This window comes from Schistocerca piceifrons, chromosome X, assembly GCF_021461385.2.
Source record: "Schistocerca piceifrons isolate TAMUIC-IGC-003096 chromosome X, iqSchPice1.1, whole genome shotgun sequence".
Taxonomy (NCBI): Eukaryota; Metazoa; Arthropoda; class Insecta; order Orthoptera; family Acrididae; genus Schistocerca; species Schistocerca piceifrons.
The window spans coordinates 671,960,335-671,974,940 of NC_060149.1; the positions used below are offsets into that span (position 1 = coordinate 671,960,335).

At 42.4% G+C, this 14,606-nt stretch overlaps 1 protein-coding gene across 1 annotated transcript in view; it reads left to right on the plus strand.

The window, feature by feature from the left end:
- LOC124722667 overlaps nt 1-14,606 on the plus strand; it is a 625,281-nt gene that overhangs the window by 167,131 nt on the left and 443,544 nt on the right. The window contains exon 3 of the mRNA XM_047247812.1: nt 12,732-12,796. Coding sequence (XP_047103768.1) covers nt 12,732-12,796 — 65 coding nt within the window. The remainder of the gene's footprint in view (nt 1-12,731; nt 12,797-14,606) is intronic.

Consider the following 14,606-nt stretch of genomic DNA (forward strand, 5'->3'; position numbering starts at 1 on the left):
TAATTCCCGAAGCGTGGCCATAATCACGTCGGCCACATTTTCATATGAATCGCCCGAGTACGAATGACAGCTCAGCCAATGCTAAGCGATTCTACCGCCATACGCATACGTGCATATCGCTACCCCATGACTTTATCACCTCAGTATAAATACGAACGAGATTGCGTCCGGAGTGAAAATGCTTTCATCAAACATGGCAATCACGTTGGTCTCGACGTGTTAAAAATATCGTTCGTCATAAAACACAGTGGTTTATTGTTAAAATTCCGAGAAATTAGGTTTCAAAATGAGTCAGGACACATTCCACGTCCTCCCAAATGCACTCTAAGACAAAAACAACGACACATCACGAAGAAATTATCCAAATGGGACGGAAATCGGTAGATGTAATATACATGTACAAACAAACAAATGATTACAATTTCATAGAAACTGAATTATTCACTCAAGAGAATAAGGTTCACAAACTGAAAAAGTCAGTAATACGTTGGTCCCTCTCTGCCCCTTATGTGAGCAATTATTCGTCTTGGCATTGACTGATAAAGCAGTTGGGTGTTCTCCTGAGGGATATGACACGTTATATCTTCAAAATCCGGAGCTGGTTGGAGGACTTTGCCCGTATTGCTCCAAACGTTCTCCGTTGGGGAGAGATGTGGCCTCGCTGGCCAAGATAGGGTTTGGCAAGCAAGCCTTCCAGACAAGCCTTCGTTGGTCATCGGGCTCAGTTCGAAACCAGACTCATCACTAAAGACAACTGTACTCCAGTCGCTCGTACTCCAGGCCAGACTTCTTGCGAAATGACCATAGCAGTAAACTAGGAGAAGATCTCGCCGTGTGCAGTCGGGCGTTAGTTTGCTGAAATGGAAGTCCAGGATGGCTTTCCATGAAGGGCAACAAAACGAACCGTAGAATATCGTCCATGCACCGTTGTGCTGTAAGAATGCCGCGGATTACACCCAATGGAGTCCTGCTACAAAAATAAATGGGACCCCAGACCATAACTCTTCGTTGTTGGGCCATATGGCGGGCGACAGTAAGGCAGGTATCTCGCCGGGCCGGCCATCGTGGCAGAGCGGTTCTAGGCGCTTGAGTCCGGAACCGCGCTGCTGCTACGGTCGCAGGTTCGAATCCTGCCTCGGGCATAGATGTGTGTGATATCCTTAGGTTAGTTAGGTTTAAGTAGTTCTAAGTTCTAGGCGACTGATGACCTCCGATGTTAAGTCCCATAGTGCTCAGAGACATTTGAACCTTTTTGTATCTCGCCGGTGTCCGGCGCGTCTCCAGACAAGCCTTCGTTGGTCATCGGGCTCAGTTCGAAACCAAACTCATCACTAAAGACAACTGTACTCCAGTCGCTCGTACTCCAGGCCAGATTTCTTGCGAAATGACCATAGCAGTAAACTAGGAGAAGTTTAGTTTCATTCGGAAATGTAACCGACTGTCACTATTCACGCGCACGATTCGCGAATGGAACAAAGGAAAATTAGTGTTTGTCTTCCAATCGACGACGGGATTATTAGAGACAGAGCGGATGCTGCGTCTCGAGATTGATGGAGAAATAAATCGTCCATGCCCTTCAGAAGAAACTATCGTCGTCGTCGTCGTTGTTGTTGTTGTTGTTGTTGTCTTCAGTCCTGAGACTAGTTTGATGCAGCTCCGCATGCTACTCTATCCTGTGCAAGCTTCTTCATCTCCCAGTACCTACTGCAGCCTACATCCTTCTGAATCTGCTTAGTGTATTCATCTCTTGGTCTCCCTCTACGATTTTTACCTTCCACGTTGCCCTCCAATGCTAAATTTGTGATCCTTTGATGCCTCAGAACATGTCCTACCAACCGGTCCCTTCTTCTAGTCAAGTTTTGCCACAAACTCCTCTTCTCCCCAATCCTATTCAATACCTCCTCATTAGTTATGTGATCCACCCATCTAATCTTCAGCATTCTTCTGTAGCACCACATTCCGAAAGCTTCTATTCTCTTTTTGTCCGAACTATTTATCGTCCACGTTTCACTTCCATACATGGCTACACTCCATACAAATACTTTCAGAAACGACTTCCTGACACTTAAATCTATACTCAATGTTAACAAATTCCTCTTCTTCAGAAACGCTTTCCTTGCCATTACTAGTCTACATTTTATATCCTCTCTACTTCGACCATCATCAGTTATTTTGCCCCCCAAATAGCAAAACTCCTTTACTATTTTAAGTGTCTCATTTCCTAATCTAATTCCCTCAGCATCACCCGACTTAATTCGACTACATTCCATTATCCTCGTTTTGTTGTTGTTGTCGTTGTTGTTGTTGATGTTCAATTTATATCCTCCTTCCAAGACACTGTCCATTCCGTTCAACTGCTCTTCCAAGTCCTTTGCTGTCTCTGACAGAATTACAATGTCATCGGCGAACCTCAAAGTTTTTATTTCTTCTCCATGGATTTTAATACCTACTCCGAACTTTTTTTTTTGTTTCCTTTACTGCTTGCTCAATATACAGACTGAATAACATCGGGGGAGAGGCTACAATCCTCCCTTCCCAACCACTGCTTCCCTCTCATGTCCCTCGACTCTTATAGCTGACATCTTGCTTCTGTACAAATTGTAAATAGCCTTTCGTTCCCTGTATTTTACCCCTGCCACCTTTAGAATTTGAAAGAGAGTATTCCAGTCTACATTGTCAAAAGTTTTCTCTAAGTCTGAAACTATCTTAGTATTTTATAAATTTAAGAAAAAATACTTAAAAGCTGAATATGGCTGCTTGGACGGCAATTTGAACCGTTGTCATCCCGAATTTGAATTAACAGTGTTGCTACTGCGCCACATTTCTCAGCCTGGCGCAATGAATCACTACCGTTAACGTCCTCTAGCAGTGCTCAGGTAAACTTGAAAATCAAGCCAATATTTCAATTGACGACATCTTGGTACCACGGTACTGTGGGTGTATGGTAAAATGAATTATGAAACAGCTACCAACAACTAAATTAGTAAAATATGTAAGTCCCTTTATTAATCCCCACCATTACCGTTCATCAGATTTGTGCTCCATAAATATTAATTAAACATAATATAATTAATAATGATGTTATTATTACAAATGTGATAGAATCCTTGAAAGTGAATTAGTACTGTTCGAATTAGTACTGTTTATATGCCATTTTTTTAGAAGTTTTCAGTCTGTATTTTCCGCTATGAATAAGATGAAAGACAATGTGTCGGAACGCATATTTCTGATTGTTATTTCTTTGATATATGTAGAAATAGTTTAAGAGATTTCATTCGTCTCCGGGAGGAACAATATTCAAATCCCGTTCTGGTTGTCCAGCTTCATATTCTCCAGTTTTCTCATAAATCTCTACAGTTGGTTACCGGAATGGTCTTCTTTCTCTTTTTACTTGCGTTTCCAGTACTCAAAAACCTTACGGCATTATAACGTTCCTCGAATTGTAGTTTCCTTACGAACTGGGTAGTGACGTCATACTGAACGTTGGTAGCGGAAGACTCCCATAAGATCCTGCCATGCTGTTGACAAGCAGTAGATTTTCTTGCAAGCAGCGTTCCGCTTCCAGAGTGTTCGCCCACAGGCGGAAATTGTGGCCATATTTTTCTTCCGTGAAGAAAAATTGCAACGTCGTCGCGCATCCATATTTCTCCTGGCTACCTATGTCGCCTCCTGGGACAAGCTGCTGGTTCCAATACAAAGGCATCAATAAAGGCTTTTCGTATTGTTTCCTTATCGTCCTTCTAAATATTATTATTTGAAAAACATCACCCAATTGGCGAATTCAAAACGTAAAGTACACTTCTCCGAACCACTGTTTAAATCACCGTTCTTTAAGAGCAACTTGTGATCATGGCGAAGGAATAACGCTAATGCCTGAATAACGTAAGGTAGGCCATTAATATGAACTATGGCCACCAACAAGACTGAATCGATGTAAATCATGAAGGACACGCTGATATTTCACTACTGAAACGGAAACCTCTTTGCCACTCGTTGTTTCATATGACTATTTTTTCAGAGGAAACTGTGTTCTCATTTATTATTTTCTTGCAAACACTAAAGCTAACTTTTTAACAGTAGAACCCAAGAAATCAATGGCTAGTTTTGTAAAATGGTTGCAGACTGAGGAAAAAAGTGAGCGTGTGTGTGTGTGTGTGTGTGTGTGTGTGTGTGTGTGTGTGTGATATATATATATATATATATAGAGAGAGAGAGAGAGAGAGAGAGAGAGAGAGAGAGAGAGAGAGAGAAGGAGGAGGACAGAGAACATGGAAAAGTGAAAGATAGTTTTTTGTTATTCAAAATAATAATTAATAAACCTTGGTAGGTAGTTATAGCTTTACGTTCTTAACTGCCATATTTGTCGGCGGACTTATCGTGAATGTAACTCTTAGGTTAGGATAACGTCTCCGGTCAGTCTGTTTATTATTCTTGTAACATCCGGGACGTTTCGGAGCTCATACTCCATATTCAAGAACTATTTTTCTAGTTTCCAGCTTTACATCTGCTTCAGTTTTCCATCTAGCTTTAAACGTAACTATATAGCTGTTAATTTTACACGGATACAACATCTGCTGAAATTTAATGTAAAAAATAGTTGTGAATGTGAAGTTACGATATTTACATTCAAATTGCCTTGTCACGCCGTCTACAGTGTTTATTTCAGTATAAATGTGGGCAAGAATAAAAATAATCTGAACGTTGTTTCTTAATAGAATCCATAAATGGAGAAACAAACTACGTGGTATTGGAAGTAACAAGTTGTAAGCAGTCACCTGAGACTTGCAGTACGTATCGAAAATGTCAAATTCCGAAAAGTGTATATCCCAATAAGGAGGTTTCGCAGTGATGTAGATGGCAAATATTCAGTGGCAGAATGAAGATAAACATCAAAATTTTATTCGAAAATGGGTTTTACATTAAGTTTCGTCTGAAACAGTAAACTCACAATATTAATAACTGTCTCGATGAGTTTGATCATAGGAGCTAAACTGGTAGAGATGTTAATTAGAAAACATGAATTGTAGTTCTCAACAGTAGAGCTTTAGCTCCAAAGTGCGTCGGATGCTATAATATTTTATTATTATTAAACACCCTACTCAGAACTACAACTTTATTACAGCTGCCACACCTACATGCAGCTATCATCTAGACCGATACAACAAATTTATAGTCCCATTCACAACCATGTTATTTGGCCCCTGCAGTTTCATTATAGCTATAGGTATCTTTATCTTTGCTACTACAATTACGTCTCGGTGTACGAGTTTTATGATACAACTGTTTACCCTTTGAGTGCGGATGTTGTCAGTCATTTCGTATGTTTCCTTATTTCGTATGGTAACAGTTACAGATTCCCAAACCGCTTTTAACGCTTTGATATTTCATCCATGACCCAAAAGATGCAGCAAATATTTGTTTCCCCACGGAAAATTGTCAATGGACAATAGCGTCTTTAGAATAATTACACCTTCAGTCGGATGGCATTGTATGAAAATACACTCCTGGAAATGGAAAAAAGAACACATTGACACCGGTGTGTCAGACCCACCATACTTGCTCCGGACACTGCGAGAGGGCTGTACAAGCAATGATCACACACACGGCACAGCGGACACACCAGGAACCGCGGTGTTGGCCGTCGAATGGCGCTAGCTGCGCAGCATTTGTGCACCGCCGCCGTCAGTGTCAGCCAGTTTGCCGTGGCATACGGAGCTCCATAGCAGTCTTTAACACTGGTAGCATGCCGCGACAGCGTGGACGTGAACCGTATGTGCAGTTGACGGACTTTGAGCGAGGGCGTATAGTGGGCATGCGGGAGGCCGGGTGGACGTACCGCCGAATTGCTCAACACGTGGGGCGTGAGGTCTCCACAGTACATCGATGTTGTCGCCAGTGGTCGGCGGAAGGTGCACGTGCCCGTCGACCTGGGACCGGACCGCAGCGACGCACGGATGCACGCCAAGACCGTAGGATCCTACGCAGTGCCGTAGGGGACCGCACCGCCACTTCCCAGCAAATTAGGGACACTGTTGCTCCTGGGGTATCGGCGAGGACCATTCGCAACCGTCTCCATGAAGCTGGGCTACGATCCCGCACACCGTTAGGCCGTCGTCCGCTCACGCCCCAACATCGTGCAGCCCGCCTCCAGTGGTGTCGCGACAGGCGCGAATGGAGGGACGAATGGAGACGTGTCGTCTTCAGCGATGAGAGTCGCTTCTGCCTTGGTGCCAATGATGGTCGTATGCGTGTTTGGCGCCGTGCAGGTGAGCGCCACAATCAGGACTGCATACGACCGAGATACACAGGGCCAACACCCGGCATCATGGTGTGGGGAGCGATCTCCTACACTGGCCGTACACCACTGGTGATCGTCGAGGGTACACTGAATAGTGCACGGTACATCCAAACCGTCATCGAACCCATCGTTCTACCATTCCTAGACCGTCAAGGGAACTTGCTGTTCCAACAGGACAATGCACGTCCGCATGTATCCCGTGCCACCCAACGTGCTCTAGAAGGTGTAAGTCAACTACCCTGGCCAGCAAGATCTCCGGATCTGTCCCCCATTGAGCATGTTTGGGACTGGATGAAGCGTCGTCTCACGCGGTCTGCACGTCCAGCACGAACTCTGGTCCAACTGAGGCGCCAGGTGGAAATGGCATGGCAAGCCGTTCCACAGGACTACATCCAGCATCTCTACGATCGTCTCCACGGGAGAATAGCAGCCTGCATTGCTGCGAAAGGTGGATATACACTGTACTAGTGCCGACATTGTGCATGCTCTGTTGCCTGTGTCTATGTGCCTGTGGTTCTGTCAGTGTGATCATGTGATGTATCTGACCCCAGGAATGTGTCAATAAAGTTTCCCCTTCCTGGGACAATGAATTCACGGTGTTCTTATTTCAATTTCCAGGAGTGTATCTACCTAATACCAGTAAACCTAAGCTGTTTCAAATCACGGCTCCAAACTCACGAGCATCACATGGCAATATATACTTTTTAGGTTCGTAGTTTAATTGCTTAGACACTGTAGTCCGCAGCTCGTGGTCTCGCGGTCGCGTTCTCGCTTCCCGAGTACGGGGTCCCGGGTTAGATTCCCGGCGGGATCAGGGACTTTCACTGCCTCGAGATGACTGGGTGTTTGTGTTGTCCTCATAATTTCATCATCATTCATGCAAGTGGCAAGACTGGACTGAGAAAAGATTGGGAATTTGTACGGGCGCTGATAACCGCGTAGTTGAGCGCCCCACAATCCAAACATCATCATCGTCATCATCACAAACCCTGTAATATTCGCGTCTGTTGTTATAGGTACCTAATTCTGTAAGTTGAGCCTCTCGTAAAATCGTAGAGTCTATGATGTACTCGTAGTGTTACTGGTTGCAGTAAAATAGCAGAGTGAAATCATCATTTATTACGAGTAAGTATAGTTGATTTCCCGTTCTGACTATTCTGATGAAAATATTCCAGTGGTCTGTCTGTTTCGTATGTTACATGACTGTCTTTCCATTTGCAAATTACGACTTGCATCTACGATGGCGGATTACAAATTGGCTGTCATATCTGTAACATGGCCTCACAGCTTTTTCCCTCTCCCATTTCATACTACATGGACATAATTTTCTGTTTACCTACATGTTTTTGCCTTGTATAGTATTTACTTGCGGGAAAATCTCTGTTTTATTCACAATGCGTTTTATTCGATTTCCTATTACAATGATTTCATTTTGCATTTCGCAGTATCGTCAGTATGCACCCACATCCAAAACCAGCGGTTAATCCATCGTGCTGCAATGTGAAGGATTCGTGTTCTGTCTCCGCGCTGGCAACGATTTCTCTCTGGTGGGAGAACTTCAGTGAAGATCCACTTAGCTTCGTGAGAACAAGTGGCGACCCTACCACAAAATCAGTTTTTAGTCTCATCGATGGTCATTAAAATACCGTGAATTTTTCTTTATTTGTGTTAAATAATAATTTTTACTATCGCTAAAACTCAGTGGCAGTTATCTGGTACCCGAAAAAATTGCTCATTACTTCTCAAGTATCTTCTTTCTTCCATTGTTGACATAACTTGTGGCTCTATGCAGTGGCTGATGGGTTTAAAGGGTTCATCGTATTTTGAGACTTGTGGTGGCACCTGGAAGTGCTTACGCACATACGAAGTTTGCTACCTCAATTTTGAGAGTTGCCCACGAAGTGCTGCAGGCGAACGTAATAGCGGTAGCGATGGTGTACGTAAACTGATACCGACTTAATATGCGTCATTTCTAGGGGTGAGCAGTACCCCGTAACTCTTCAGCAAATACTCTTTCGACCAGCGCCTGTCTACACAACTATTCATCGCCTTATCTCAGTTCTGTAGGAAGCAGAGACGCCTTGAGTGTGAAACGCTATTACCGAACTTGATTTTTTCGGGATAAAGATGAACAGAGACCATACTAGGAAAAGTTGACACTCTTCTAAACGACCTATGAGCACTATTTTGCTCACAACGGACCACTGTATTATGACTGAATTCGATTACCCATAACAGCCCGAGAATCTACTCTTAAATTTTGGTAGTACACAAAATTTATTTTTTAACTCCTCTTTTGATTACATGCAATCTAAAAATTTCGAATAATATTTCCAGCTGAAACTAAACAAAAAATGGTCCAGGCCTTAGTCCTGTCAAACGCTTGCGTACGGTATGCGATATTCGGTCGTTTCATCACGTCAATCTTCTGTGCTGTTAGTGTGGGTACGACCGGAATGACGACGTCATTTTAATTCGTTCTGTTGTCTTCATTTACATCTACATATACATTTACATCTACATACATACCCCGCAACCCACCATATGGTGCATGGCGGAGAGTACCTCGTACCACTACTAATCATATTCTATCCTATTCCACTCGCAAATACAGCGAGGGGAAACGACTGTCTTTGTGCTTCGGCATGAGGCCTAATTTGTCTTATCTTAGTGGTCCTTACTCGCAATTTACGTTCGCTGCAACAGAATAGTTATGCAGTGAACCCCAAATGCCGGTTCTCTAAATTTTCTCACTGCTGTTTCGCGAAAAGAACGTCATTTTCCCTCCTGGGATTTCCACTTGAGTTCACGAAGCATCTACCGGTAGAAAACCTACCAGTTACCCTCTGAGCCGGCCGCGGTGGTCTAGCGGTTCTAGGCGCGCAGTCCGGAACCGCGCGACTGCTACGGTCGCAGGTTCGAATCCTGCCTCGGGCATGGATGTGTGTGATGTCCTTAGGTTAGTTAGGTTTAAGTAGTTCTAAGTTCTAGGGGACTGATGACCACAGATGTTAAGTCCCATAGTGCTCAGAGCCATTTGAACCAGTTACCCTCTGAATCGCTTTCTTGGTCACCCGTCTCCTCTGTACCTATCACCACTCGCAGCATCTTGGCTGAACTTTTGCATAATGCTAAAGATCTCGCAATCTCTCGCTCCATACAGCCATAAAATTCTGAAACAAGCTACCCTGTAGCTTGCGTCTTATTCAAAACAATCTCCGTTCAATAGGGGATTAAATCTTACTTTATTATCATTGGCGTAGATTCCGTCTCGGCGTAGCCGATCAGCTTTTCTTCTCTCTAAATGTGAACCAGTATCTGTCACATTATAAACCACCCATGCATTTCTCATCCTTACCAATTTCCGTTTTCTTCCTGCCATCTCAACTGCTAATCTTACTGATCAACTTCTTCTCTACATTTGATTCCTTCTGGATTGCTGCCTTACATTTCCGTGAAATTTCGTTGCATTTGAGAAGAACCTAATGAATAAGTTACTTAACACAATTAATATAATTAATTATATAATAATTTCATATATTCGTTACTGTTCATGCATTTATTATTATTATTATTATTATTATTATTATTATTGTTATTATTATTATTGTTATTATTATTATTATTATTATTATTATTATTATAATCATACAACATGTTTCAAGAGGAACTGTAAATATTATAGGAGGCGGCTATATAAGCTGCTTCGTATAAGCGTTCCATGTAACAGGTGTTCAGCTTTTCTTCATTACAGAGATACAGCGGTTAAAATGTAGCCCAAACAACTTCCCCGTAAAAGATGTTAAATAAAGGTAAATGATTAAATTTATAAATTTCAACTCTGGGTTAAATGCACTTTTGAATTCTGTTGACAACACCACGTGTAGCTATTCTGAAGTCCTTATGGCGTTGTTTTACTGAGACAGCACTATTCATAATCGTAAGGACCAATTCGTCTCTTTGTTTACTTTTTCTTTGTAGACTTCGCCTTTCAGCTACATCCACAGGCAAAAATCTCAAAGGGCAAGGTCCGATCACTCTAACTGTGTTTACTGAAGAAGCCACTTTCAGTTGTAACGGTAACAGTAACACTTATAGCTCCAATTACTGATCCGAGAAAACCCCACATTCCTTCCTAGAGCCACATTTTCCGGAACGCTTCTCTGTAAATGTTTGGTGCGGCATGGTGGGCAGTTAGTGTATTGGGCCTGTTGTGTTACCGCACACAGGGCCCCGTTACCTAGACTATTCTGAAAACGAGCTTTCAACATTAATGGGTATGGTTTCCAGTACGACGAGGCCCCCGTGCACATTCTCGTGGTAAGGTGGCACGTCACCTAACCATCTAAACCTATTACTCTTCGGAAGATGGATCGGCAGAAATGGTCACGCTTCTTGGCCACCGAAGTTCAAATGGTTCTGAGCACTATGGGACTTAACATCTATGGTCATCAGTCCCCTAGAACTTAGAAGTACTTAAACCTAACTAACCTAAGGACATCACACAACACCCAGTCATCACGAGGCAGATAAAATCCCTGACTCCACCGGGAATCGAACCCGGGAAACGGGCGCGGGAAGCGAGAACGCTACCGCACGACCACGAGCGGCGGACAAGGCCACCGAACTCCACGGAACTTACTCCCTTAGATTTTTACCTGTGGGAATGGTTGAAAGGCGAAGTCGTCAAAGAAAGAGTAAAGAGCAGAATTATAATGATGATCTCGCGAAGAACGTCTGGTTAGTTTTGAATTACCCAGTCTTACCAAGTGAGGCAAATGAATAAATAAATAAACAAATAAATAAATAATTAAATAATGGTCTTTATTGATATCGACATTTTACTCCTTCTAACAATAACTTCAGCTCACAACAGCTGTTCACAGCGACGCCCACTAATTCCAGTGCCTGCATTACAACGCCACATAAAATTATGTCGGATTCTCAGCTATCCGTGTTGTCTGTTGTAGAATCAGACAGGATGCCAGAATCCTACTAACTTGTTACTGTTCAGTATCTGCTGGGCTTTCATACATCAGTGACGTTGTGTAGTCCCACAAAAGGAAATTCATCGTGGACAAATCACAAACGATTGTGAGCTATTTTTGTGTGAGGCCGGGAACGTCGATGCAAAAGCATAAACATTTTGCAAATACGAGCGTTACGCATTGTTCACTCTAGATCTCACACTACCTTGAATGTTCATTTCCAACATTGATTCCTTTATCCCAAAATACTAACTGCTTGAATATAAATATCACAGGATGCAAAATGAGCCATTATTTTCGCGTATGTATTTGATTTTCATTATACTATCGTTCGTGATATAGATTCATTCTTCCGTCGCTGCGTGGCGTAGTATCTTCACAGTTATAAATGAAAAACTCAAACTTGTGGATGCACTACAATATTAATTTATTTAGCGGACCGGTTTATGACATAAAAGGCTGTTGTAAGACTATAGCTTAACATCGTCATCGTGTACTGTACCGTGAAGCGGGAGATACAAAAGTGATCTACTATTAAAACTTATTTTATATCCAAACGGCACATTTCCGGACATTGATTCCGTATAAAATTTTTATCTCTGAAGTCCCCTCCACAACCCATAGGAACGTATAATAGGAATTGTGAAACATCCGACATAAGTGGAGCAGAGACGACTGAGGATTCATTATGATGACGATTCGGTCAGCAAATTGGGAAATCCACTGACATAATGGACGTGGACAAAAGATAAGTTTTTGTGGCACGGTGCCTGGGAATCAGTATCTCGAATACGATGAAGTTGTTTGGTTGATTGCGTGCTACTGTCGTCGAGTAAGCGACAAAGTGCGGGACGTGCACGACTCATCCCAGAACGTGGGTTACCTTGTTCACAGTACGAGCAGCCCTTAGCGGCTCGCCATCTCACAACTGTTTGTGACGTCGCCTTTCCGGCTTACATCTTTTTTAATATGTGACTTGTAAGTGCAAACTTTAATTTTATTAATTTACTATATACCTAATAAGTTTTAGTACAGTTAGTCTAATTCTGAAGACGACGCTCATAGAAGCGTTGAAACCAGGTCAATTTTGACTTAATATTTGTGACCGAGGGCTTATTTGTTCCAATACAGCAAAAAATAAATTTAAGTGTATCACTTCATTTCATTCTTATTAAATTGAGGCCAGTGTAGTATTTAGCAACTTCTAAATGGCCAACGTGTAGCAATAGTCATAAACAAATCATATATATGAAGCATGTAAACTGGTTGTTACACATCATTTCGACAGACTTCGTACAAATGATCTATGAAATATGTAATTAGTTGGCTAACAGCTCAGATATTGTCTCGAATGTAGCATATTTTTTTCTGTACTGCCATGTCCATCCACAAATTTTAAGGTTGAGCGGAGTGTCTCACACTTTTTTTTTTTCCTTTTGTTCCAGGAAAGGCTGTTTCCGCTGCGTAGTCATTCACGAAAAGCACCACAACGTTCTGCAGTACAAGGAGAGTGAGTATCTCTTATTCTTAGCATCGACACAGTGTCTCGGTTTATTTTCTTCTTGACCTCACGCCACACTTGCCTCTCCGTGAAGATGCCCCCAGCCCCAGTCGGCGGCGGATCGCGGCTTTTCAGCAACCACTCTGTGTATTCTAACATGCAACGGGTCGAGGCCTTTGTCTCTTTTAGCATTCTACACATCTCAGAACGCTTCACTCGAACTGAGAGTAGAAGGGTGTAGAGCAGCCGTCTGACAGTTGCGATGTTAAACCTCAACACAAAAAATGCGTATTCTTTTGTGTGCATCTGCATGTGTATATGTGCGCGCGCGAAATGCTGAGTGCGGCAGCGTAGGCACGCTCTTGGCAGTGGGTTTCCACCGAATATATCAGAGGGGCAGGGAGGGGGGTGGCATCAGTTTTTAAATATTTTATTACATCAGGTCAATTAATTTCGAGAGCTACGCACATTGATGAAGCACAGCTGTAAGCTTAATTACGTTGTTAATTTCATTTCAGCTGATGATGACTGTTTGACCTCTATTGAGACATGGGATTCCTTGTTACAGCCATCTGTAAATATTTTACACAAGCTTGTTCCAATTATAGCCTGTGTTAAAGACAGTAAATCTAATTCGATCAGCGATGCGTTGGCGGCCACCAATAAGGGTTCACAGACGATTTATGCATTAACAGGGACTACCGTGCTAAGCGAAAAAAAATATTGTTTTGGAACGATGGTTTATGAAATACAGTTTCAGGCGTTATAGCGCTCAAAAATCACTCCAGGTCAATGTGTCGAAAATTCCTACAGTGCCGCGCGGAGTGGCCGCAGGGTTTAAGGCATCATGTCACGGACTGCGCGGCCCCTTCCGCTGGAGGTTCGAGTCCTCCCTCAGGCATGGGTGTGTGTGTGTGTGTGTGTGTTGTTCGTAGCATAAGTTAGTTTAAGCTACTTTAAGTAGTGCGTAAGTCTAGGGACCGATGACCTACGCAGTTTGGTCCATTAGGTATTCAGACATAATTGAACTTTTTTTTTCCTGGAGAATTTCGGTAAAAGTTTTGTTCCAAATAGCAGCACATATTGTAAGCTTATTTAGCTCTATACCTTATTTTCACGTCCTTTTTTTGTATAATTTCCTCAGACTAGCAACACACCAGTACCATACATGCACCATAAAATCGACCTGCAAGAAATTTTATGCACTCGGTTTGTTCCCCTTATGTCAGAGTCGTGAAGATAAGTTTGGGCTGCGTAAGGAGCACCTATGACGCAGTTAAATGGATATGAGGGTGATCGTATTGTGGGCAATAATTAACCCACTGAAAGAAAAGTTCTGATTTGATTCATGACATTATCAAAATAACAACGAAACTATTCCCTAAACCTCTGACCACAATACAGATTAGTGTGGCACCTCAACAAAGTTATTGCACATTGTCTTCAACTCAGAACCACATTGTCACTTTCCTGTGGAATTGTTTGGGTAATATGAAATCTCATTGTCTGTATCCTCTTCCAATTTGAAAGTCCATTCTTTTCTGATACAGTCTAGTGGAAGCTGCAGCACTGGGGAATATGATGGGTTTGTTTATAAATAACTTTCTGCTACCAGTCACGATCTTTCCTCATTACGTTTTACACGATTCGTTTCGGAAAATGATTCCCATTTTAAAGTGTGTGTTTCTCAGTATTATGCCATATTTGGTTCTGTTTACGATGTGTGGGGTTCTGCTTTGTTTTGTGGCTTTACTCCAACACATAAAAAACGTGCAATTTTTTGTTGGTTATCGATTTTTATATGCATTTAGTAGAGAAA